We start from the raw sequence: 27,371 nt of genomic DNA on the forward strand, positions 1-27,371 counted from the left end.
AAAACACATGCCTGTAGGGTTGTAAAATTTACATTCCCCCACTTAAAGTCCCCCATTTTTGTTTGTTTGTTTTAGACTGTCCTTGGTCTGCAATACCTTCTTAGAAACTTGAATACCTTTTTCTACAGTGTTGTCCTTTATTTGGCAAACACTGATTCTTCCCATTCTCTATTTCATTCATGTGCATAAACGATCATGACTTTTCCTTCAATCTGATTTCTCATCAGAACGATCAATTTTCAGCACAGTTCTATGAATAGGGCTAGTTTGCATTTGTTTTGATACTGAAACAACCTTCAAAGCATCCATAGGACAGATTTTACAGTATCATGTATAAAATTACCTTTTAAAAACTGGTTTTAGTTCTGCTACAAAAATGACTGGAAAACTTTTAATCCACGACATTATCTATCATTCTATTTTTAGGGCAGATAATATATTTGGCCTGAGCTACTAGACTATAATCACTTTGCTTCATGAGTTTTCTTGCAAAGAAAGCTCTCTACAGAGTCCACCCAGATGATTTCCGCCTTAATCTCTCCCTTCCATTTTATATAACTTGATACGATAGTAAAAGTGAGACTGTACAGCAAAATAAAACATGGTCAAAGTTTCTTCTTTTCCAAACAGCAGCATAGCTGTGGGCAGCTTAATGCTTGGCTTTGAATTTTACAGATTTATACTGCTGTGGGGTCCCAGAGATGAAAATTAAAAAGCTTTATACCAATATCGCTTTAACAACTGTGATCAATATTTGGTCAGGATTTGCTGTACATGTTGCTGGGAATGCTCTAATAAATGAAAAGAGGCAGAAGTGTCTAGCAGTTACATATTTGCATATGCCCCTCCCTCTCCTTTCACAGCAATTTTGAACCTTGGATGTGTTAGCCATTATCAAATTTAATGAGAAACTACACTTATCCAAGAGGAAGTTCTAGCTTATTTAACAAAAGGACATACAATAGAACCTCAGTTACAAACACCTCGGGAATGGAAGTTGTTTGTAACTTTGAACAAAACGTTGTGGTTGTTTTTTCAAAAGTTTACAACTGAACAGTGACTTAATACAGCTTTGAAACTTTAATATGCAGAAAAAAATGCTGTTCTCCCTTTGTTTTTTTAGTAATTTACATTTAACTGTACTGTACTGTATTTGCTGCTTGGGGGAAAGGGGCGGGGGGGAGAGCTCTGCTGGGTGTCTCTGCTGCTGCCTTATTGCATACTTCTGGTTCCAAATGAGGTGTGTGGTTGATTGGGTAGTTCGTAACTCTGAGGTTCTACTGTACTCCATACAGATACTCCCTCTCTGCCCCAGTTTCCTGGCTGGAAAGCATTTAAGTGCTGGTATACGATCCTCAGTCATTCCCCAGGAAATCTGATGGGAGGGCGAGTCTCCACTCCCTCCAGAAAGTATCAGGGGATAGCCGTGTTAGTCTGTATCTACAAAAACAACAAGGAGTCTGGTGGCACCTTAAAGACTAAGGGTATGTCTACACTACAGGATTAATCCGAATTTAGATAATTCGAATTTGGGAAACAGGTTGTATAAATTCGATTGTGCGCGGCCACACTAAGCACATTAATTCGGTTTTTAACCACATTAATTCGGTGGTGTGCGGCCACACTACCCCATTACTTTAACCACAGTAATTCGGTGGTGTGCGGCCACACTAACCCTAATTCGAATTAACAAAATCGATTTAGGCACTACTCCGCTCGTTGAGGTGGAGTACAGAAATCGATTTTAAGTGCCCTTTAATTCGAATTAACTGGCTCTGTAGTGTGGACGGGTGAAGGGTTAATTCGGATTAACGCAGCTAAATCCGAATTAAAGTCGTAGTGTAGACCAGGCCAAACAGATTTATTTGGGCATAAGCTTTCGTGGGTAAAAATCTCACTTCTTTCTCCCTCCAGAAAGTTGACATAAGTGAAAGAGCAAGATAAGTTTAGCTTCAAGTAGTTCCAATGGCTCTAATAATAGGAGCAATGTGGATTTACTTGTTCTTTAATGTGATTGCTCTGTAATGTACTCAGTTACGTTCTCAGTAGTGGTGGAAATAGAGCCATTCCCTGCCAAACACACACTAGTAAGATCATATCCTTTAATACACTCCTCAGCTATTTTTCCTTATCCAAACCACACTAGCTTCATTTCAAGTATATAAAGTCCTATCAGTAAAAAGTAATTGAAATGGATATGAACATAAGTTCCTTCAATTACAGTTGTACATTCACCTAAAGTGAATTTCTTGGCAGACCACCATGGATCATGTGAATGCTCATTAACTACATTATCCATGCAACAAAAACAAAACCTTAGATTTTTTTCAAGCCACTTAAAAGCCTACTTTTTATTAAATTTTCTATTCTTGAAGGTGATATATGTTCCACCATAGAAGCACATATACCACTTCTGGCTTAAAAGTCTTAGGAGTGCACTCATCTCTGAAATGCTAAAACTGCTGTGTCACCATTAATCCACTTTCCTCTGCATATTCACTTTCTGGATACAATTTTATTGATGCTATGCTATGTGTAAAGCCACAATTCTAGCAGTTTATAAATTAGTCTAAACTATTATATTTTATTGAAAATCTATTCTCAGCTCCTCTTTTTCCTCCTCACGTGTTTATTTCAAACCTTTCATTGCTTAGTAAGTCATAAAAAGAGCACTGTATGATCATACCATATATTGCACCATTGCTGTTATCACCATTGGTTGCATCTTGCTGCCTTTCCAGTTGTATGCTCCTCAATGGCTCCTGGCAGACATAGATTGTTAAACGGGGCCTAACAGACCTGCAATTTACAAAGGATACATATAATTTTAAAAATAAACACACTTGCCCAAAAACGGTATGAATGATTTAGATCAATCTTATTTCAGTTGCCTTGCATTAACAATATACTTAAAATTTTGCTGCTTTACAAGCTATTTAAAAAAAAAAAAAAAACCACACACACACACCTCATACAAATTATCACCAGTGGCTTAATCTAATGATCTAGTCTCAGAACCATTGAGATGGTCTGCCAGATGCTGGTAAAATTTAAATTTAAAAATTAATTCAACAATTTTAAAATCACTGACACAAGACTTGCTTACAATGGAATCCTGGAACACAGCTACTGAATAGCAATAATTACATCTCTTATAAAGACAGTATGTTACTAAATATGTATTATCAGTTTCATTTGTAATTAGAATTCTGTATTTATTATTTAGCAGCCATGACCTCAAAAAATTTAGGTTCTTTATAGCTCACCTAAATGAGAAGTTTTGTCTCTTGGCAACAAACCCATCCGTCTTCAAGAAATCAGTACTGCCCAACTGCATTGCTACCAGTCTTACAGTCTACCTTTGAACTCATCAGTGCCTGCATCATATCTGTAGCCTGCCCTGAAGGTGTACACAAAACAGTCTTCTTTTGAGCACATTACTGCCAACTCCTGAGACAGCTAAACAGGCATATGCCAACCTAATTCTCAATTCATATCTCCCAAATCCCCTATTCTAAGAAAGGCACATTACTGTGATTGAACAAAAACACTTAAATGTAAACTTGGCATTTTACCTGGATTTCAGTGCATTATATAGCCGAATGCCATCGGCCGGACCACAGATTTGTACCAGGTCCTCTCTTGTCAGCTTTAATAAATCAGCACCTGGAGAAATTCAGAAGAGCAGGATTTAGCTAGTTTCTTTTAGGACAAGGAAGTTCAAAAGAATCCAATATTCATTAAAAACAAGTTACAAAATTGGCCCTTGAAAAACAATGCAACTCTGCAAGATAAACACCGACAGCAAACAAAGACTAAAAGATTATTTTGATAACGCTCCTGCAAAACACACAAGTACTTGCTAACACTAAGAAATAATTACCTGATTTAAAGAGAAAGTAGCACCCCTACCTCCAGCTTAATTCAACACCTTTGAAAATCAGGTAATGTGACTGCAAAGTGTCACCTGTTTTAGTAAAAATGGTTTAAAAATATTAGACTGCTCTATAGATAAATCATAGTTTAACTGGCTTAAGACAAGATTAAGAGATTTACACCTGGGCTAATGTGTTTCAGTCAGATGCAAAATGGAGGAAAAAAATACACCCATAGAAGTGTTGGTTTATCACAGCCTGCTGATCCTTATATTACAGTATAGCTTTTGGGACACTTTATCCTAGACTGTGCGCACTGAAAATGCTCTGGTTACATTGCTGTTCCCTAGAAAGATTGTGCATATCAGAAAATTTGGATGAAAAAGAAGTTCCTCTGACACCCATCACAGTTGCTCTATGTCCATATGTTAGCTGCATCAAGAACCTCAGAGAGTAGGGCTTCAGCATATATTTACCAAGTTCTGGCAACATGTATTGCTGTGCCACAAGATCAGCTGATGTCCACTTCACCTCCAACCTTCTCTAATTTGAGTCAGTTACCAAAGCACAGTCTCACAAATGGTATCAAGAGCCACATTTACAGAGGAATAACTATTTCTACCATATGCCAACCAATAAAAAGACTACAATATTAAGTGCAGTTCTACTCTGAAAAGTGATTATGCAAAAATGGCACCTTTCTAATAGACACGTCTGCATCCTACGGTGTATTCAGTCAGTTCAGCTTACGTGACAAAATTTTTTATCCTTGTAGAGCCAACACAGCGGTAACATAACATGTTCAATTCAATTTCTTTCTTGTGCAACAGAATAGTGCATTGAATTCTGATTTTAAGGCCTGTGCCCCTCTGCAAATCTATTGAAGACAGTGAGGTTATACAGATGTCACTGAGGGCATATTCTGAAAATTCAGCTCCATCTTGGCAGAGGAACTTCAGGGTCTTGATGTGTAGTGGAGAAGATGGTGCAGAAAGGTCTGCATTTATTAGACACTGGAGATCTTTTTAGGAAAGGGAGACTATACAGAAGGAGTGGCTCCATCTTAATAAAAATGGAACCAGACGGATGGCACAAAATAAATTAGGTTTTGATTTGAGTTTTTAAACTAGGAGTTTGGGGGAAGAGGACAGGAGACGAGCAGTACAGAGACATCTTTCAAAGATATCAGTAATTATAAGGAATAGTACTATGTAGCCCATACCGGGTAGCACAAAATGCAACTGATCTAGACAAGCGACAGGAAAACCAGGGGAAACTTCAGAGAAATAATAGAATAAGGTGTTAAATAAAAACACAGACATCTGTCAAAAAAAAAAAAAAAAAAAAAAAAAAACCACCACCTTACAAATGTTTATGTACAAATGAGAAGCTTAAAAAGCAAAAGTAAGTGAACTAGAATTCCTCAGAACAAAAGATGATTCTGATATAATAGACAGAGATGTGGTGGAATGACAAAAGTTAGTAGAATACTGTAATACCTGGCTATAAACTATATAAAACAGACTGGGCCAATTAGGGAGAGTAGTTGTCTTGCATCTTAAGGATTCCATAGAGTCTAGTGAGATCATCATTCTAAGTGGAGAGGACCATGCAGCTGAATTTGTATCAATATGAATCCTAAGCTTTAAGAATGTAAATACATAAGTACAGTTATGTTATTGGCCTCATGATCAAGAAAGGAAACCTAATGCAGAATGTTGAGAGAACACAGAGGCAGCAAAGCCTAAGGAAGAAAGAAAGGAGTTCAACTATTCACATATAAACTAAATGGCACAGCGGGGCAAAGTTTAGAGAAACACTTTCTTGACATTTTAAGTGATTGCTTATTTCTAGAACGCAAGAGGAGAGGGTATTCTCAACTTATTCTGAAGTAACACACAAGAGTTAGTTCGAAAGTGTCATTAGCTGAGCTGCTAAGTAATAGTGTGATCACAATATAATTAGGGTTGAAATTCTAGGGGGATGTAAGATACCAAAAAGTGACACAGCGACAGTTTCAGAAAGACAGATTTTAATAAAACGATAAGAGTAGTCAAAAAGTCCCTAAAGACAAAACTTAAAGTAAAATCCTTAGAAGTGGCATGCATACTACCTAAGAAAACAATAGACTCAGAAGACCTGCATGCCACTGAATAAAAGGGGAACCAGGCAGCAAAGTGTAAAGCAGCGTGGTGAAATGACAAGGTTCATTAAGTTACTTGAACCAAAACCGCTATCCTTCAAAATTTGGAAATTTGACATTAGAGAAGTCAGACAGCAGCATAAATTATAGCAGGCAATAAAGAAGGGCCAAAATGGATTTCAAAGAGCAAATAGCTAAATATGTAAAAACGAACAAAAAGTTTAGTACATCAGAAGCAGAAAGAATCAGTGATGTCTGCTAGATCACTACAGACTAAAGGAACAATCATTGGGAAGGCATATACGAGTCAGAGACCACCAGAGAAAAAAAGGCACCCAGCATTAAGCCTGGGTTTATATTTCCTCTGGAATAGAAGTTTGCGCATTTGGTATTGTCTTCTGTGGACAATGAGAACAGGAGTACTTGTGGCACCTTAGAGACTAACAAATTTGTTAGTCTCTAAGGTGCCACAAGTACTCCTGTTCTTTTTGCGGATACAGACTAACACGGCTGCTACTCTGAAACCTGTGGACAATGAGGGGTTCTTAACTGATGGAATATGAGGTCTATGACATAATTCAAGTACCACTCACATTTGGCCACTGCATGCCTCCGTAAAAAGTCTCCCAGGTTGATGACAACCTCTGGGAGGTGTATAGACAATGGGATAATCCTGTAGTGATGGCACTGCTTCTAGAGCCTGATGGCTTCCTGGTACAGAGGGGATTATCACATTCCTCCCTGTTTTTATATCGTGCATAGCAGACATGTCAGGATTGGTACCATGGAATTCCAAAGAAGGACAGGAACACTATGCAGGCTAGTCTGATGCCCTCAGCTTCAAGATGGTCAAATGTAATCACAGATCCTGGACCCAGGTGTCTTGCACCTGCAGGTGGTTCATGAGGGCATCCCACCTTGTCCCTGAATTGTTTGTGATAAATGTCAGTCAGGTAGGGGACAGTCAGTTCCCTTTCTGTATGTTCACTGGATCCAGCCACATCAGCTCTTGTAGGATGTGGGACAGGACTGAGACTTTTTTGTTCACGTGGTGTCCAGACACGGCATACACAGTTGTAAGGGTGAAGATTAATTCTGGCAAGCAGTGTCACATATGTACATGGCAACATGTGGCCTAAGAGCTCCAGACATGCACACACCATCATAACTGGGTTTGACTACAGGTAGTTTACTATCAACTGGAGACACTGGACTCTGCTCTATGGCAGGTAGACTGGCTGATAGGGAGTTGATCACACAGCTCCTATAAACTCTCTCGTCTGAGATGTTGTTAGGGATTATTTCTCATTGCTCATGTGGAGTTCTAGTGGGGGGGGAGTGTGTGTGTGTGGGGGGGAAAAACAGAGAGGAAAAACTTAATCCAAGGCTGGGATCTGTATCTGATCAGCCTGTCATCCAAGTAAGGATAGACATGGATTCCCTCTCCTCAAATGTGCTCCTACTACTTCCTGGCACTTAATACTCTAGGTGCCATGAAAAGGCTGAAAGGCCATGGTGTCTGTATTTGTTGAGTCTCCTCAGGTCTAAGATAAGAAGGGGGAGGTCTTCATCCTCTTTGGAATTAGGAAATACTGAGAGTAGAAGCCTCTTCCCTTGCATTTCTTTGGAACTTCCTCTATGGTTTCTAAAAGCAAGGTGGCCACCTCTGATTGCATGAAAGGGGCAGGGGTGAAGAGTGGAAGTAGATGGGGTAGCCATGGAAAGGATCTCTAACACCCATCTGTCCGATATAATGGCAGACTATGCCCAGTGGAACAGGCAAGGTGGCTTTGGAAGGTAATGCTCATTTGACCAGCTCTGATGTGGTTCCCAACTATGCAATCAAATTTGCTGGCATGTGGCATGTCATAGGAGCGGTGTGCATTGCCGAAGAGGAAGAAGATTGGCGCCCTATCATACCATGGTATTTTCTATGCCTGATATTCAGGATGCTTGTGCTGGTATGCGGGCATCCAAGGCCTCATCTGCAGGTGAGGACCGTATGGCTTGTGATATGGTGCTGGGGTGTGATTCCCTGGGGAATTTAAGGTGGCCTTTGAGTCTTAATGAGTACAGAGCACAAAGGTTAAGTCTTCAATTGTGACCTTTACCTCTCTTGGGATACCCAATACTTGGAGCCACAAAGTTCTGCACATCACCACAGATCTCATCACAGTGCTGGAGATGTTAATTGTGACTTGGTGTGTCATCCAGGCTACCAGTTGACACAACTTCAACCCTTGATTATGTTTCTTACCACCTCTCTGGCATCTTGTGGAGCACTGCAAGTAAGGGGGGGGGGGGGGGGGGGCCTTGTCCTAGGTTAAGAAGTTCTGTTAGGCCAGTAAGACCTGACAGTTGGCTGCATGCAATTGTAGAGAGAGGCAGAAAAGTGTGACTTTCTCCCAAAGAGGTCAAGCCTTTTCAAGACCATGTCAGAGTCAGACTTTAAGGTCAGAAGGGACCATTATGATCGTCTAGTCTGACCTCCTGCACAACGCAGGCCGCAAAATCTCACCCACCCATGTCTTTGATGGTACTCTTGGTCAACTTAGATTTCTCCTGTACCACGAACACAACTAAGGAGCCTAGGTTGGGTGAATACAGAAATACTCAAACCTTGTTAAAAGGTATTTGGTACCTCTTCTCAACCCATTTCATGGTGGGCATTATTGTGGCTGGCACCTGCCACAGGGCCTAGTTGGGTCAAGCAGTCCCTTCTTTCTCAGAATGGTAATATTATCCAGGCCAAGAACTGATAGGATGTCATATAATTTGGTATTTCTCTTCTACCACTGCTGTCTCTACCTCCATACTTCCAGTAACCTGCAGAGGGAGTTCCTGGAATATTTTAAAGTCATCAGGCATTGGTACCAATGCCAAGGATATTGCCTTTTCAGGAGATGAAGCTAAGAGGTTCCTTAAGTGGCAATATGGGGTGCTGGTGTTGCTCTACCCTAGGATCTGGTTCCTCCCAATATTCCAGCATACATGGTCTGGCCAGAGATGCTGAAAGGGAGCGTGACCTCTTTCTCTATTACAGTGAAGACCGGTTCCCCAATGCCTGAGATGGTGGCATTATTGTTGACTCTTGCCAGTCTTGCAGTGGTGGCTGATCCCTGTAGGGGATTCTGGCAAGACGCTGCATGGTACTGACTCTCCAAACCTCTCAGCTTGAAGATGGGAAGAATGTATGCCCAAGTCATAGTGAGGAGGAGACAACTCCTCTAGGAGCAACAACGACTTACATGGCACTCTCAGTACCACGGTTTGTACCAGTACCAGCAACTCCTTTGGCATTGGTGGTTTTTCCAAGTCTACCTTGAGCTTATTCACCATGGTCGGTGTTGATGCTGAGGGAGTAGGTCCTGGAGCCAGGGTCAGTGCTGGTGTGGTCTTGGGTGCCACAAGCTTCTCCATTTCCCTAGCCCTCAATGCTATGCAAGGCCTGGTGGATTTCTCTGCAGAGGCTTTGCATTACCTGTCTTTATGGGAGGACACCGAAAGTTCTGTCTGGAGTCTCTACCACTATGCTTTAAGCAACCTGTTGGTGCTGGACTTTGACAGTTGGTGGTCCCTGTTTTGATGCTGATGATATCTGCTTTGGTGCCATGGCAACTGTGCCCTGTTTCTTTCTTGGTGCTGTTTTGCCCACACTGGTATCTTGTCTGCTGTGGAGGGTGCTGAATGAGCCTGGCTTGTCCTCTAGCAAGATTTTGGAGCTTGTCTCCTCAGGCCCTAAGACAGACCTTTATGGATTGTTCTGGAAAGTGGAGTTTGACCCTTGTGTCTTATGACTTAACATATCCTAGCAGGAAATGTCAGGCACATTGAACATCTGCTTGGTACGTGTGATTCTCCAAGGCAGAAGAGGCACCTACTGCATCCATCTTTTAGGGGGACTAGTCCAGTGCAGCATGAACAGGGCTTGAAGCCTACAGGTTTCAAGTCTGTCATGTTAAGGAGCAATTTTAAAGGGACGGGGGTTTAACCTCCAATACCCTGTCCAGTCAAGTGAATAGGATCCCAGCAGTTGAAGAGGAAGGTAATCAAAGGAGTTCTGAAGAAGTTCACAAGATTTGAAGAAGGTTGAGCCAAATCTATGGTCAGAAATTCGCCACGTTCCATTGTGCTGCCACAGGTGGTAAGAACGGACTGGCCATTCCGCTCTTTATGTCCTCACACGGAGCACTGAACTAGACAGACCACGAGTCTAATCCAGTGTGTCGATTCATTTTCTTCCTAAATAAGGAGTGAATTAGCATTTGAGTCTGTGAACCATCATTACTGGTAGTGATGCAGAAGAAAGAAAGAAAACCCAGTTTCACTTTCAGGTGTCAGGTTGAGTTTGTAGAGCTGGCAGTTAAAGGCAGCTTTTTCCCTGTAAACTGAACGTTTGGCCTAGAAATCAGAAAGACACTAAATATTCAACCCCATGATGCTATTTTTACAGAGTAATTTTTCAGAGAAGACACTCACTCAAAACTTGAGGGAAAACTCTAAATAGACATTAAAAAAAAAATACCTGAGAAATTTGAAAAAAGCCTTGTATAGGTAGAGAACCTATGTTTGAGTAACCACTGCTGAGTTTCCTGGATTGTGGCTGAAGGCTGAAGTTGCTGTGAGAAACAGGGTTGAAGAAGACAATTTTGACGTTAAATTGTTTTTATAAAACAAATAAAAGTCAACTAATTTTGTTACATTATTAAAAACAATTAAGTATCTCATTTCCTTTCATCAGAACACATCAATAATGAAATCAGTATGAATCACCTCCACTTCACTGATTATTCAGCAATTAGGTACAAGGTTTGCATTGTGTAATGAAGACCAAACAGCAATATAGATACTCACATCTCCAGACCCTTGAGAAGTTCCATCTCCTTGATGATTTGGGGAGGAAGAATTGCTACGGTGGAGAGGTGGAACAAAAACAATGATATTACTGGATTTTTAAAAGTTAAGAGAATAAAACTATTCAAGCATTACTGATAAAGGTAACCTTCAATTTCCAAAATGATAAAAAAAAGTCCCTATTTTATGGCAGCAGCATGATTCCTAGGTTAAAGACCACTCAGGGAATAAACTGGTCTGGTGGAGATATGCTGTAAGAAAGAGGAATATCATCACTTAGACTGTGCAAATCACTTGGTTCCTAATCTAATCCCTGCTAGTCAACTGAAAAAGCAGCACCCATAATAAACTCACACATCCAACCATCTATCTTAAAAGGAAGAAATGAATAGTGGTCACAGGATTGAAGAGGTAAGAGAGGTGCTGTCCATCCTCTGATGCACAGGGTCAGTCACAAAAAAGGTAGAGATGCCAGGATCAGCTTTCTGAACACCCTGAAAAAAATTAGTGGTTCTCCTGAATGTTGCATTAGTGACAGTAAATTACACCAATACTTCACATTTATATAGCACCTTTCACCCCAGTTTCTTATATTTTATACATATGGCACCATTGCAGAGGCCTCTGACATGGAGGACATCAGTCAACCAGAGCAAAACATGAGATACAGTAGTAGGCTAACCTCTACTCTTACATAACATTCAGATCAGATAGTCTTTCAGATTAGACTTTAAAAACTGAACCTGATATAGATACTGGCATGGAGCTCTATTTTGAGGCTTAAACTAAAGGATGTGCCAACCATACCAAAATGTGAAACACATTTCTACAAGACAAATGAAATATTTAAAACCTGATATTTAGATTACTAAGAAATCCTTTCCAGCAGAGCCTATAAGTTTCAGAGCTACTGTGTGTACTTTAAGCTTTTCTCTGCAGAAAACACTTCTGTCAAACATTCTTCTCCCCCCCCAACACCCCCATTAGGCCAGGTCTGAAGGGTAAAATCTGTAATCTGCCACTGTCACGGCATCTCCTTCCCAAACACCATCATAAACAAAGAGATGCATATTAATATTTTCTGTAAGTGCTTCAACTACAGCACCTACTGCCAGTAAGCCACCACACTTGAAGATGAAAAAGTAGAAAGACAAAAGAAAGGCGGGGAGAAAAAGACAACACTCTTGATCATAAATCTTCCCCTAGGTCCCTCATCTTTAGTTGTGCTATCTCACCTGACTCTCACCCCCCCCCCCTTAAATGAAGGAAGGAAGATAAGTAATTGATTTAGCAGCTATTACTGGTATTTCACTGTGAATTTCATAGATTAGATTTACTGTAGTATCCCCCTTCCCTTACAGGAATAAAGCTATAGTGGTACACGCACTTATACCAATATTACTGTCCACACGAGGGGGGTTGTACTGCTGTAACTTCGCTGATACAGTTTAAGTAATCCGACTTTTGTGTAGATAAGGCCTTAGTAAGTACCCCAGTTAAAAGGAAAAGAACTTGCTATGAATTGTGCTACGGTCAATAAGTTAAGTTTCCAGCAATGGATACTGAGCAGGGAAAATATGATTCCTGGGGCTGGAGGAATAATTTTACAATTGAAAAAAATAATGCCAAAAGTTTCAGAGTTCTGAAAAATGTTGGCCAAAGTTCTACATTTCCCCCCACTCAACTTAATTTTGGGGATTGGTAGTCAAGCTTTCATATTTATACATAATCTACATTCAAATTAAAGGAAAATGCTTTAAGCATAAGATTAATTTTTTAAAAATACTTCAAATTAAACTACAGAAAAGAAACTTACCTGTCTGGGACACTGTAGGTACTATGTTGAGCAGAGGTAAAAGTTGGTGTTGGGGTAGGGCTATTGTTTACAAATGCCGTAGGAGTATCAGGCCATGGTGAGCACTGAAGAGAGAGAAAAGAATTAAACAATAAGTTTATCGTAAAATCTTGTCACTTTGGCATGTAGTCCTACACTGAAAAGCCCTGAGTTCACTCTTGTTGAATTTTAATCTGAGTTTTCAAATTAAGTTTCCGCCACCCCACTTGTTCCATGCATGTATCTGATCCTGACCAGGAATTTTAACTAAACCAAAGCTGTTTTACTTATTTTTTTCTGTTCCACAAAGGAGATTCCTATTTATTATTAACTTGATTATTGCTTTCTAATGACACAATGAAGGTGGTGGGGATGGAGCTGATGGAAGGACTGCAGAGATTATTAAGTTAATAATAAAAAAAAAAAAAAGGACATCTGAAATCCGCACAAATCAACCCCAATAGGCAGCAAATGGCCACAAGAAGGTTCAGAGATAATGAGTATAAGCAAAGCTGAGAAACCACATTTCAGTACTCAGTCCATAAGCTTAAAAGGTGCCTACCCTGACAGTGCTCACATCAGCTGTTACTCTGAGATGTCTAGCAGTATTTCTTTTTCAAACGTTCATTCTTTGGACTGAAATTTAAGAGTTATTTCGTAGAAGACTAAATTGATGCCCACTTGCAGTTTTGCTTTCTCTTTCATGCTAAGCTGGGAGTTTTATTCATGAAGTAGTAATTCATCACAAGCATTTACTGATAAACCCACTATCAAGTTAGGTCAATTTTTTTAAAATCTACCAGCCAGGATAAAGGCCCTTTAAAATGACACTGGTGTTTAGTGCTCCAAATGCTTTATTATAATCTATTAAAAATAAAATTAATTTTTAAAAAAGATTTAGCTTTTAATAAGGAAAAGTGCAAGGACACATGGATAAACTGTAAAACAAGCAGCCAAACAAAGATTAAATGAACTGAAGGCCAAGACCATGCTAGACATGCCAACACAGGTTTCTGATACACTCTTCACGATTGTCCGTTAACCCAAATATAAGCGAAAGTTTCTTTAAGGCAGTTTTTAAAGCTATTTCTTGTCCCTGAAAAGCAAGAGCTAAACAGTAAGTCCCAGAATTTAACAGGTGCCTACACTTCAAACATGGAAGATTCAGTGAACTTGAAATCCCTCGTATGTTTGAGTACTGAAAGGCCCTTTTTATCGCCAATAACATGAGAAAAATCTTATGCTGCCTGCACGTTTTTTTGACATGCTTATTAATCTTTTTGTGCTGGAAGTCCGTCTTTCACTTGCCAGCAATGAGTACACCAAAAATCCTAAAACTCGTTGATGTTCCTAGAGACACTGCTTGGGGCCTCAAAAGCTGGAAAACTTGGAAATCACATATACAGTGGACTCACTCTAGAGGGGGATTTGTGATCTTATAACTTTTATTAATACAAAGAATGTCACATTGTTACCATGTACAGATATAGCCGACACTGGCATACTAGACTGCGACGTCACTCCTACTAAACTTGATGGTTCACGGTTACCTGGTACTCCCCCACCCATTCTGTCATATCTACCTGACGTCTCTCATCATAAACTAAGACTCTAAGCTCTCAGGGACAAGGACTCTATTATGTGTGTACACAGCACCTAACACAATGAGGCTTTGATCCCTAATTGTGAGCTTTAGGCACGACCACAATACAAATAATAAACTAACGAGCCATCTATTTCTCTAGCACTAAGCAGAAAGTTTAGAGGGTGGAAGATTTCTGACATCCCTAAAACATGACATGGCCAGGATACTACCTCCTGTCTGTGCTCTAGTGAGGCAATTTTCTGTATGTACTTACCACTAGGACATTGTGTTTTGAGCTGTTTTGATTTTAATACAACTTATAGTAGATTTCTTTAGTTAAAGCTGCCAAAGGTTTTTTAATTTTAACTTTTTAGCATTTACACCAAATCAGAATAACCTGAGACTCTGGAGTTCTGGAAGTAACATTGCACAGTGGGCTTTTGACTAGCCTTAAGGAGAAATAAAAAAAACATTCAGTTCAGTTGGGACAGTGGGGTAATTTCCTTTGGGGATTGAGAATTTGAGAATCTTCAAAGTCCAAGAGACTTCACTATAAACAAGACAAGAATTACATCTGTCTTACTCTTTGGCTGCTTTCCTGAAGTGTTACTGTTCAAAAAACTTGAATTTTCTGATACCATAATTTGTGATAAAATACTATGCGATAGGGCCCTACCAAATTCATGGTCCATTTTAGTCAATTTCACGGCCATAGGATTTTTAAAACCTTAAATTTCATGATTTCAGCTATTTAAATCTGAAATTTCACAGTGTTGTAATTGTAGGGCTCCTGACCAAAAACGAGTTATGGGGGCGGGGGAGGGGGGTTGCAAGGTTATTGTAGGAAGGGTTGCAGTACTGCTATCCTTACTTCTGTGCTGCTGCTGATGGCGGCGCTGCCTTCAGAGCTGGGCAGCTGGAGAGCAGCAGTTGCTGGCCGGGAGCCCAGCTCTGAAGGCAGAGCTACCGCAAGTAGCAGCACAGAAGTAAGAATGGCATGATATGGTATTGCCATCCTTCTGCACTGCTGCCTGCAGAGCTTGGCCCTCCGTCAGCAGCTGCCACTCTCCAGTCACTCAGCTCTGAAGCACAGAAGTGAAGATGATATGGTATGGTATTACCACCCTTACTTTTGCGCTGCCCCATAAAATAACCTTGTGACCCCCCTGCAACTCGCTTTTGGGTCAGGACCCCCAATTTCAGAAATGCTGGTCTCCCCGGTGAAATCTGTAGAATATAGGGTGAAAGTGCACAAAACACCAGATTTCACAGTTCGTGACACATTTTCCGTGGCCGTGAATTTGGTAGGGCCGTAGCGATAATGCTTACTCGGTCCTTTTCCAGTACTCTAAACAAACATACTTGTTTTGCTTAAATTTTCAAGGTTCCCCCCACAAAATGAGGAATATTTACTAGGGCAGTCAAGCAATTAAAAAAAAATGAATCGCTCGATTAATCGCACTGTTAAATAATAGAATACCATTTATTTAAATATTTTTGGATGTTTTCTACATTTTCAAATATATTGATTTCTATTACAACACAGAATACAAAATCTACAGTGCTTACTTTATATTTTATTACAAATATTTGCACTGTAAAAATAAAAGATAGTATTTTTCAATTCACCTCATACAAGTACTGTAGTGCAATCTCTATCGTGAAAGCGCAACTTACAAATGTAGATTTTTGTGTGTTACATAATTGCACTCAAAAACAAAACAATGTAAAACTTTAGAACCTGCAGGTCCATTCAGTCCTATTTCTTGTTCAGCCAATCGCTTAGAGAAACAAGTTTGTTTACATTTACGGGAGATACCGCTGACTGCTTCTTATTTACAATGTCACCTGAAAGTAAGAACAGGCATTCGCGTGGCACTTTTGTAGCCAGCATTGCAAGGACTGTGCCAGATATGCTAAACATACATATGCCCCTTCATGCTTTGGCCACCATTCCAGAGGACATGCTTCCATACGTATGATGCTCCTTAAAAAAATTAATGTGTTAATTAAATTTGTGACTGAATTCCTTTGGGAAGAATTGTATGTCTCCTGCTCTGTTTTTCCCACATTCTGCCATATATTCCATGTTATAGGTGTCTCGGATGATGACCCAGCATGTTAGTTTTAAGAACACTTTCACAGCAGATTTGACAAAATGCAAAGAAGGTACCAATATGAGATTTCTAAGGATAGATACAGCACTCAACCCAAGGTTTAAGAATCTGAAGTGCCTTCCAAAATCTGAGAGGGACGAGGTGTGGCGCATGCTTTCAGAAGTCTTAAAAGAGCAACACTCAGATACGGAAACTACAGAACCTGAACCATCAAAAAAGAAAATCAACCTTCTGCTGGTGGCATCTGACTCAGATGATGAAAATTAACATGCGTTGGTCTGCTCTGCTTTGGATTGTTATCAAGCAGAACCCGTCATCAGCATGGACGCATGTCTTCCGGAATGGTGGTTGTAGCATGAAGGGACATATGAATTTTTAGCGCATCTGGCATGTAAATATCTTGCGACGCCGGCTACGACAGTTCCATGCTGTTTTCACTTTCAGGTGACATTGTAAACAAGAAGTGGGCAGCATTATCTCCTGCCAATTGTAACCAAACTTGTTTGTCTTAGCAATTTGCTGATGTAGGACTGAGTGGACGTGTAGGCGCTAACGTTTTACATTGCATTCAAAAATAAAGTTATTTTTTGTACATAATTCTACATTTGTAAGTTCAACTTTCATGATAAAGAGATTGCACTACAGTACCTGTATTCGGTGAATTGAAAAATACTATTTCTTGTTTATCATTTTTTACAGTGCAAATATTTGTAATCAAAAATAATATAAAGTGAGCACTGTACACTTTGCATTCTGTTGCAATAGAAATCAATATATTTGAAAATGTAGAAAAACATCCAAAAATATTTAATAAATTTCAATTAGTATTCTATTGTTTAACAGTGCGATTGAGATTAATTTTTTTTAATCTGAGTTAATTTTTTTGAGTTAATCACGTGAGCTAACTGCAATTGGCAGCCCTAATAGTTACACAATTTGCACATTAAAAGCTGTATGTTGCTCTCACTGTGCCACTTTACATTAAGCCATGCTGCCATTACTGTTCACAATATATTAAAATGATCAAGAAAATGAATATACAAGACAGCCAGTCAGAGGCAAGACAATGATATTTGTGTCCACAACTGCACAGTAAAGTGGTTGCTACTTATCAAACATCTTCTGTTTGACATCAAAATAGTAAAACAAATGAATATCCCTAATTTCAGTGTAAGGACTTTCAAAAACAACTAACATTCTCAACTTTTCAATGACCTAATATTTGTTCACCCTTACTTTCTTTTAAGCCACTGACTTCAGACCCTAAAGTCTCACATGAACTTCATTTCTCTTTAAATAGCCTTGTTTTATAGAAAGTTTATATAAGAATTGATTAAATAAAATATTACATGACAACAGCAAGATAGATGTCAGCATTGTTATATACATCTATGATGTCTTGCAGAAGAACCAGAAATACTTTCCAACAAGCCACAGTTGCTTTAATCACATCTGCAATAACTAAAACTTGTATCCATGGAACAATCCTCCATTATTCTGTCTTGTAATATGCCAGGGTAGATAAAAATCATTAAAAAAAAAAAAAGTTTTTGATAAAATACTTTGAGGGGGGAAAAAAAACCCTATCTAAAGATACATTGTAGCTCAAAGATATCACATCATGGAATAGGGATTATAAATTCTAATTCTATAGTATGAGACAATATATTCATGTAATGTTTAAGAAAAGTTTTGTAAATGAGTTCCAATAGTTCATGGATTAGGGACCTTTGGAACCACTTCCCAGAGCTGTTTTCTCCCTACTCTCAGGGCACTGAAATTCACTCTGAATTTATGCTTTGAGAAGGTACCTAAAAAGTCAAAGATTGTGGGTCCTGTGAGAAGTTCACTCCCTATCCAAAGTATCATAACTACAGCAGAGAACAAAGAAAGAATTAGAGGCCTTTTTATGACTACCCAAAATAAGATCCTTATTCTCAGGAACACAGTCACTTTTCAGATTTAGAGTGTGCTGCTTGATCAGCATGACTATTTATAGAGCCCCCATAATGGCATGTCAAAGAACATATAAAAATATAGGGTTCCTATCCCAAATAGCTTTTAGTCTAACATGACCATATACAATTAAAAATTCTGTTCATGTAATAAGTTACTTTAAACACAGAGTAAGAAAATGAGGATGTTACTCTCCCCAGAATGCTAAATCAGCCATGCTGCACATGTTGTACTTTTGGCATGTAACTTGAATATATTAAAAGATGCATTTAAGAAGAAACAAGCATAAAAGAAGTACTAGGTACATGCTATAGGGCCAAGCAAAGTTTACTATGATAACCTTAAAATTAAGTATAACCCACCCATATACTTTATACTGCATCGTTTGGCTTTGTTTCTCCAGAGGAGTGGAAGAGAATGCAGCAGTGTGGAGGAAGGAGATATGGTCACATGGAGGATCTTACTTGGATACTGAGTGTCTGCACATGTGCAGAGAGTAGGGCATGGTAACTCAAAGACCCAGAAACTTCCAGAACAGAGTGGTAGTTACCAGACATTCTCAGTTGCTGTTCTGAGGCTTTATAGGAAGTTTTCACTGTGGGCTACTCACCTAGCAGTCATATTCTAGTCACCCTCGGAGAGCTGAGCCAACCAGAGAGCAGTGGATGGGGTGGTTATAAACAGAGGTGTTAAAAGTAGCCCCATGGACTCAACAGGTGATAGTCTCATGGTTCTGTGTCAATCTGCTGTGAGGGCTGGGTCCCAATCCCTGTACCACCTTGGACACGGGCTGCAGATTTCTGTTTCCCCACAACTGAGAGCACCTGTCAGCTATTAACCCAAGGCTTAGAATGCTGCTAGCTGTGGAGGCCCACATTGTTTGCTGACAGGGTTCTAAAGTGTTTGAAAGGACTGAAATGCTGCCATTTCTCAGGCTCTGAAGAGTCCAGGTGACATACTGTGGTCACGCTACAAAGAGCAAGAAAGCACCTGTTTGAAGATCAGAGGGGAATGCGTTTTGATAGGTGCACTAATGTACAGAAAACGTTATGTTAAAACCTTGTATTTGAATGTTTGTAACAGAAATAAAAGGGGGAAGTCTGTATAAGGAACACCAGCAGATTTACTGTTTAATAGCTTTTATTTAAAAGTTATTCACAGCATTCCAAATACTATTTACCATGTTTTATGCTGTTTACAAGTGTTTTGTGTGCATTAAATGTTTGTTTTACTAAGAAAATGTATGGTACTCGCTCTCTGAAGCTGCCTGGGAACTATTAGCATCCATTTATCAAGGTTTACATAAAATAGCCCTGAAGTTTAATTGTCATGTGTTTCTGAAAAGTCCTTACAAGACAGAACTCTAGCCTGTGCTTCAGCAAAGAGTTAAGCTGAGGTGCAGTATAGTTAGACACAATATTGCATGAGCAGCCCATGTTCGCCATTACATAAACACCAAGTCAAAAACTGAAGTGTACTATGAACTGAAGTTTTTGTATTCCAATTAACTTTTGTTTAAAAGAATTAAGCTCTGTACAGTACAAGCCTTACACTTGCAAAACTTAACATTCAGCATATTATAAACTCCACATTTGCAAAGATTAGAAAGTTTGAGGAGTATGGCTCATAACAGAGCCCTTTAATCACTGAAAGCCTTCAGCCTGTAGTTCTACAGGACCTCCCTTGAGACAGAGAAGACACGAACTGCAGGATTAAAAAACAACAACAAGTCTCCTGGGCTTAAAGAGTCTTGACTACAAGGGAAGAAAGAGAGCAGTGAAGACCTAATGAAATCATTATGAAAAGGGCTAGGTCCATTTTTGCCAAATGTAAGGGAAGTTATATCTTTCTCTAGAGACTAAGCTCTGGCTTTCCAGCACTTAAGAGGGATGCAAAGTGGAGATCTCCTTCCCACAGGATGACACCTGCCTGACAACTAGCAGCAGCAACAATATGCACTTAGCAGGAGGCCACATCCAAAGAGAGATTCACTGAGCACGGGGAGAACTCCCTGGGCATTACCATACTCTAAAATACCTAATTTAGTCAGAAAGGAAAAAGAGGTTCAAAAACGTGAACACTGGAAGTCGAGCCTTGCCATCTGAAAGAGCTGCCTCCACCTAATTAGAAATGTTAACATGCTTTATAGGGAGAGACACATGTTGAGCACTGATTTCCCCCCCCCCGTATACATCTGCTGATGGACATCCTGCCCAGGAGCAGAAGAATGTCTGGGTTGACAACGGATACTGCAGAAGAAATGCAACAGCTTCAACTAAGGAACTAGGTATTCTGGGTTGCCAATATTTTACTATAAACTTTAGGTAATTCCAGACAACCCAGTGTTTACTACAGCATCAGGTAAAACAAAATTCTCCAAAGAATTCATCCCACTGTTTACAGTGCTCGATTATAGCGCCTCAGTTGTGTGGGGCATTTCATAAACAAAGAATGAACAGGTCCCTTGCCTTGAGAAATGTACAAGCTGAATTTTGAATAGCACACAAAGGGATGACAAAGTGGGGAGGGAAATACTGATGGACAAATGTCAGCTAATTGTCACCTAAGTGCTTTAGGGGAAGAGGTGTCAAGGAAATACGAACAAAACTTGCTTGTTCAGTGAATTAAGTCAAATAATTGACTGTCACAGGTGGACATTAATATATGACCAAAATACCAACAGGTAGATGCAGGATCATGACTTGCCCAAACAAATAAGTTGCTAAGATCTATCTTAGAAATAAAGATATTGGAAAATATTTATCGTTCACCATAAGTGTCAGTTTAAACACCTGGAAGGTTAAAACTTGATAGGGAAAGTGTAAAATATACATATTTGCTTCTTTTAAGCAGATAGATACAGGATTAAAGAGAGGGTCCACATGCTGTGAGAAAAAGTAGTGCTCAATAACATTAAGCCTTGCTGTATCTGACTGAAGCACAAGGAGAACAAGATGCGGAGAGCCAGAGGAAACAAAGTAATATTACTACAAACAACCTCTCTGCAACAATACACAGGGCTTTAAAAGTACAGATGTATATGGAAACTTACATTAAACGCAGGTGGAAATATGGGACAAAACATATATGCTGTAACTAAATTTTGCTATTATCTTTACTTTCACTGATTACATATATATAAAGAAAGCAAATAGCTTTTAAAAAACATCTAGCTATTTCAATAAAGGAAATGCAGGTGTAAACTGAAAGATTTTTTTTTTATTTATTTTTTATTAAAGAGTCACGCAGTCCCTCTGCAACAATTTGTCTTAAGTGTTAGATTTAGGAAGCATTCCTCACTGAAACAGAGTAATTGGTGTAAACAAGAGTGAATGAAATTAAGCCAAGGCAGTCAAAATGTTTTTATTTTTGATCATGGAAGTTTCTCCTATATCTAACACTGCACAAGGTATCTTGCACAATGAAAAGGTAAGCAGAAGTCCCTTACAGTGCCTCGCTTTGCCAGAGAATCACCGCAGTCTGCTGGCAAAGTCCGCTTGCTGGACTTTTTCTGCTCATGTTCAACTGCATCTTCAATTATAGGCTCAAGCCTCATCTGGACAAACACCAAAGATTTGGATCAATTTCTTTTCATTATACAGTGAGGAAAGATCTAAAAGCCTTTTAAAAACTTTTGCAATCTTTAGAAAACTGTATAGAACGCACTGGTGTTTAAAAGAAAAAGAAAATGCAAAAACCCAGTGAGGCTCTAGCCATAAACTCAGTCTCTAAAAACATGGTTTTGAGCTCAAATTTGACATGTATAAATAAATCCTAAACCCCAGTTTTTGTTTTTTAGCTGCAAGGTTTTTAGATCTGTACATGAGATTTGTTTTAGAATTCAGCACAAAGAGTGCTCTATCCAAGGGTATTTGAATACAATATCTACTATATAGCCAAGTGAAATTTACTCAGCAGAATCTTAAAAGGTTACTGGTGTTTTTCTTTGGGACAAGTCTGTCATATTAAAAAGCCTACCTTTGTCTATGTATGCTGTAACTCTCCCCCCATTTTGAGAATATAATTTATTTACTGCTAATATTTCATATATTGTATATAGATAATTTTTCTTCATAAATACATGCAGTTCCATCGTGTTACCTCTGAGAGGATTGTGGTGTCATACGAAGGTTGATACTTTTCTTTTTCATGTGCAGTTCGCTTCTCCATCTTTTCTCTGTCTGTTTTCTGTTTCCTGTCTGCTCCTTTTGGCTAAAAATGAATAGTTAAATGAACAAGCAGACAGAAAGCAGCTTTGCAACTGAAATATGGACCTAAAAAACAGCCATTATAATGTAAACATGTTTTCTATGTCTAAAAAATTTACTGGGGACCATTATTTACAACTATTACCTTAAAAACTTTGATTTGGCAGCTGGCTGAATGCAAATGATCTGTGTATTCTCCATTTTCAGTCTGCTTAAAAGTGTCAACCTGAATCCTAAAAGGAACTCCTTTTTCACCTCCATGTTTACGTGGGGTAAACTCAGTGCTGATGCAATGTACCTGAAAAACAAAGTGAAGCTGTATTCCATTCTGGGCATATTCTTAATACTTTTGCCACTACCATTATATAAATTTCTCTGACAGGGTAAGCAACAATTTATGGCTTATTCAGGAAATGAAACTGGAAATCCAAGGGAGGTAGGAACAAATTCCTGTATCTTTGCCAGCCGCACAGGCTTGGAAGTCAGGTTTAAACCTGTCCCTATTTACTATCAATACATCACCTATATACCCCCCAGAAAGTAATACTTTAACTCCTACATCTTTCACAACATTAAACAACTGTTGTGGATCTCATCATATGTTACTAAAAAAAATCCCTCTCAAATTCTTATACGGGATCTTAAAACAAATATAAGAGCAGAACAACTACATCAATCATGATGAATAAATTCAAAGATTTTTCCAGGTATTCGTGCACAGTGGTATAATTTAGCTAGCTTGAACATTAAGATTTTTTTAAATATAATGTCTTGAAATTTTTATCAAAACCACTTACTGGAACGATTTTTAAATCGAACTTAAGGCTGGGATTTAGGAGGCTAATGGAGGTAGGTGCCCAAGTGTCAATGAATGGCAGTGGGAATTGATACCTAACTCCCTACAGCTTTTTTGAAAATACCAGAATAAAGGCATTGAGTTTATGAGACACATGAATACCATGGCAGTAAAAAGGTACAATAAGAAGAGAGTGCTATACTAGGAAACAATACAGTTACAATGTTGTAGGGCATTAAATACTCAGTATATCACCAATGCCACCACACTGTGCATTCCCACCTTCCAAACAGTAAGAGTTGACTAAGCTTTTCTTCATGCCATTAGCACATTCTGCAAGGTTGAAAATATAACTGTACAAAAGTAAAATGGATGGCTCATTACACACTCTTTACTCCCTTGCAGCAAAGCCTGACATGGAAGCAGACATTGTAATAATTGTATAATTCTTTGACAAAGGAAGAATTATTACTGTCAGGGTACAGTAGCACAACATAATTTACTGCCAATGTGGAAACAATCTACCTGAGCTAACAGGCTAAGGAATATTGCCACTTCTCGCTTTGCACTTTTTCTTCATTCCAATACCTGATTTTTGAGACAAAATTATCCAGAAGGAAGACTATAGTATAATACAAAGGATTCTAATGAAATCTAATTCCATGGAGTAAGTCACTTAGAAAAAAACCTGCCTTGAATATAATAACAAACAATCAAGAATCTAACATCTTATCAATCAGGTAAGTAAGAGGACTAAAAATCTGCTTTGAAATTTAGTGATTTCAAATGCTCTCTCTCTTGGTAAAGCAGATTCAGTCCTATTCAGGGGCCCTATTAACTGGAACTGAAGTAATGGAACAACAACAGTTATTTACAAAAAATGCTTTAAAAATACACCTCCGTAAATATTTATCCATACAAAGATGTAAGAGCTAATCATTAATTTTCATTTAAAGCACACTCTCGTTCATTTTATTGATTGGTTTTAAAAAGCTGCTTCTGTTCTAAGCTATGTTTAAAAACCTCATATCAAGATAAAAACTCAGCTAGTGTCACCTACAGAAGAAGCAGATGCATGGATCTAAGTTTCCAAAAATGATGGATCTAATAGGATAATTTTGCTTTTTACTAGGATAATTATATAGGAAACAATCACATTCATGACCTGACAAAGACCAAATCAGTACAAATCCAGTAAAGCAAAATTTCAAACCTGAATAAAGGCAGATGTACGTTTTCCAGGATCCCACAGAAATTCAACTGCATTGAGCTGGCTTGGATTTGTCTTTATATCAATTACTCCAACAGACATTGGAATATCTACATAAAAATGAAAGTATATGCTATAGAAACACAGCAGTGAGTGGACTTGGTTTGTTTTGAATAAAACCCCATTAATCTGCAAACTCATCTACAGTGAAATGTACTGTACGTTACCACACAAGGGATGACAAAAATTGGTTGTTTAATGACAGTGGTCTTCTGATAAAGATGGAGATGTGTACTTAATTTCTGGGGAATAATGCGAGGTGATTTTATGGGTTTTACTGTAAATCTTATGAAATCTGCAATAATTAAGTTTTTACAGTATATTAGCAATACAGATGTTTCTCTCATGTTCCCGATTACCAGCACAGATTTTGCTCTGAAGGAACAAAAGGGGTATTAACTGAATTATTTAGTGTTGCTGTTTTCTGTAATGTTAGATGCCATTAGAGGTTTTCATGGAAAATTCACAATGTAACATTATTGAAAACATTTATATAAATCTCAAGTATCCTAACACAACAAGTAGCATACAAACATTGGTATGTATGCTTTTGCTATCCCCGCTGTTGATATATAAATTGATGCTCTTCATATCAAGACAGTCTCTTATTTTAACCCTAGATAATAAGGGAACTGATAGAAGTACCTAAGTCAAGAAGTCTGTCCCCAGGGCGATTCCACTTCCAACCTTCCAGTTGCTGGTGCTCTGTGTATTGCAACCTTCTGTCATGGAACACAACTCTTATGATACTCTAGTCAGAGGAAGAAATAGTTAAAAATTAGCCTTGGAATCAGTATACATTAAAGAGGAGATTGATGCATTAAAAATATTCTGAAATACGTACTGGTGATAAATACACACACTTTTAGAACAAAAAATCAATGGAAAGCACTTAATCCAACTTTATTTAGTATAATGTCCCAGAATACTTTAGACTAAGTAATACAGAAACAAAGGTGAAAAGAAGGGGCAAGAAACAGAATATGGTTCAGATGCAATATGAAGTGAAATGGAGAACTGGGGCAGACACCGCCCGTAAAGGCTGTTGCAGATTAGGTGAACTGGAGAGGATAAGGCTCTCACACACAGCACAGTGGCCAAATTACATGGATACAGTGAGGCTAGCATTAGGAAAATCAGAGAACAGGTCAACCGGAAAGGTTATAACTTCAGTTTCACACACTGAATAGCACTGATGTATGGTTTGAACCAAATTTATAGAAGAATTTGCTGGAAAAAATCAGAAATAAAGGTAACATTCTGCAGTAATCCACAAAATAAAATATTTAAACTTGAATGAGTCACCTAAAAATCTGCAAAAAAAGGGTTTTGTACAATTTCTAAACAGGAGTGCATTAATTGAAATATTTAAAGTATAATTGTGACTCCAACAGTTCAGAAAATTAATAAATGGATAAATCGATGTGTTTGTGTAAAAAAGATGTATTACTAGATAAACATTAAGATCTTACACTACACAAGGAGGACTTCAATTTATAGTTAGCATGGACAGAAACTGCCAATTCTAGAACTATTTCCACTCTTCTAGATACAATATTCATCTAAAATATTATAAAATCTAGACAATTTATTAAGAAGTTAAAAATAGGTTTCAAATACTATGCATGCCCCAGAGTAGCCCCGCAAAATTCTGTGGTTTTACAACCACACCTCTCTCTCGCTCTAAAAATACAAGTCTCTCTCTGCCTGGTTGTGTGAATGTGCACAGGAACAGGGAAAGTTACTATACAGAGAAACTGGCGGTTCACAAAGGGCTGCCAAATGCCCACTAAATGCCCAAAACACTCAAATATGGTGTTCTGGCTTTATTCATATCCTTGCCATTAAACTATTGTAGCTTTTAACATGAAAAACAAGTTGAAAAAACAAAAGGATTAACATTACTTCTCAATTGAAATTGTTAAGCCTGTTGGGAACCTGAAATATCTGTATCTGTTTACAGCAATGCAAAATATCCCACTATAGAAAATACTTCACAACCAACAAGCATTTCAATATCCAAACTGAAAACATTTCAAATACCTAACTAAAGCAGTAAATGCAAGTCAAATAACTATTGAAAAGTAACCCTGATCTCAAATACTCACCCAAAGGTTAGTCATAAGTGTATTCAACCAGTAAAAACAATAAATACTTTTCAAATTGGTCTCAATAACAGTGGGTTCCCATCAGATACACTGAAATGTTACTTAAAGCCCCCAAAGGAAAAGGTGGCAGAAATCTGCAACGTTTGTCACAACAGCAAAGCAGCAACACAGATGACTACAGTGTTTCAGTTCCAGGGTCCATAAATCCAGCAATGTGATGCTCACATCTAGCACTCATTGATGGAATTATCACAGAATAAGTTCCCTGTCTGAAGAGCAAACAGCAGGACTATACTTGCCAGCAAAGTTCTCAAATGGAGAGTCGGCATTGGTGGGCAAAAAAATTAACTATCTTGATAATTCCCTCTCATTCAGAGAGGTAACAACAATAGGGTATGTATTAATTTCTTCAACCTGTCCTTCTGGCTATTAGAAAAAAAGTTAAACAAGTAATTCATGTCAAGTATCAGAGCGGTAGCCGTGTTAGTTTGAATCTGTAAAAAGCAACAGAGGGTCCTGTGGCACCTTTAAGACTAACAGAAGTATTGGGAGCATAAGCTTTCGTGGGTAAGAACCTCACTTCTTCAGATGCAAGACATCTGAAGAAGTGAGGTTCTTACCCACG

The 27,371-nt window shown here is 38.6% G+C and overlaps 1 protein-coding gene across 3 annotated transcripts in view; it reads right to left on the reverse strand.

The window, feature by feature from the left end:
- LOC112110662 (upstream-binding protein 1) overlaps positions 1 to 27,371 on the reverse strand; it is a 49,328-nt gene that overhangs the window by 4,112 nt on the left and 17,845 nt on the right. The window contains exons 4-13 of one of the 3 annotated variants that reach the window (XM_024205772.3): positions 25,284 to 25,389; positions 24,582 to 24,688; positions 22,718 to 22,870; positions 22,466 to 22,576; positions 21,813 to 21,920; positions 12,689 to 12,792; positions 10,873 to 10,927; positions 10,544 to 10,637; positions 3,576 to 3,666; positions 2,687 to 2,799 (exon numbers count right to left, since the gene is read on the reverse strand). In XM_024205772.3, coding sequence (XP_024061540.2) covers positions 2,687 to 2,799; positions 3,576 to 3,666; positions 10,544 to 10,637; positions 10,873 to 10,927; positions 12,689 to 12,792; positions 21,813 to 21,920; positions 22,466 to 22,576; positions 22,718 to 22,870; positions 24,582 to 24,688; positions 25,284 to 25,389 — 1,042 coding nt within the window. Of the gene's footprint in view, positions 1 to 2,686; positions 2,800 to 3,288; positions 3,401 to 3,575; positions 3,667 to 10,543; positions 10,638 to 10,872; positions 10,928 to 12,688; positions 12,793 to 21,812; positions 21,921 to 22,465; positions 22,577 to 22,717; positions 22,871 to 24,581; positions 24,689 to 25,283; positions 25,390 to 27,371 lie in introns of those variants that run through there. The other 2 variants (XM_026663491.2, XM_024205773.3) reach the window with 2 other exon arrangements.

This window comes from Terrapene carolina, unplaced genomic scaffold (genome assembly GCF_002925995.2).
Source record: "Terrapene carolina triunguis isolate 2854851 unplaced genomic scaffold, T_m_triunguis-2.0 Scaffold33715, whole genome shotgun sequence".
Taxonomy (NCBI): Eukaryota; Metazoa; Chordata; order Testudines; family Emydidae; genus Terrapene; species Terrapene triunguis.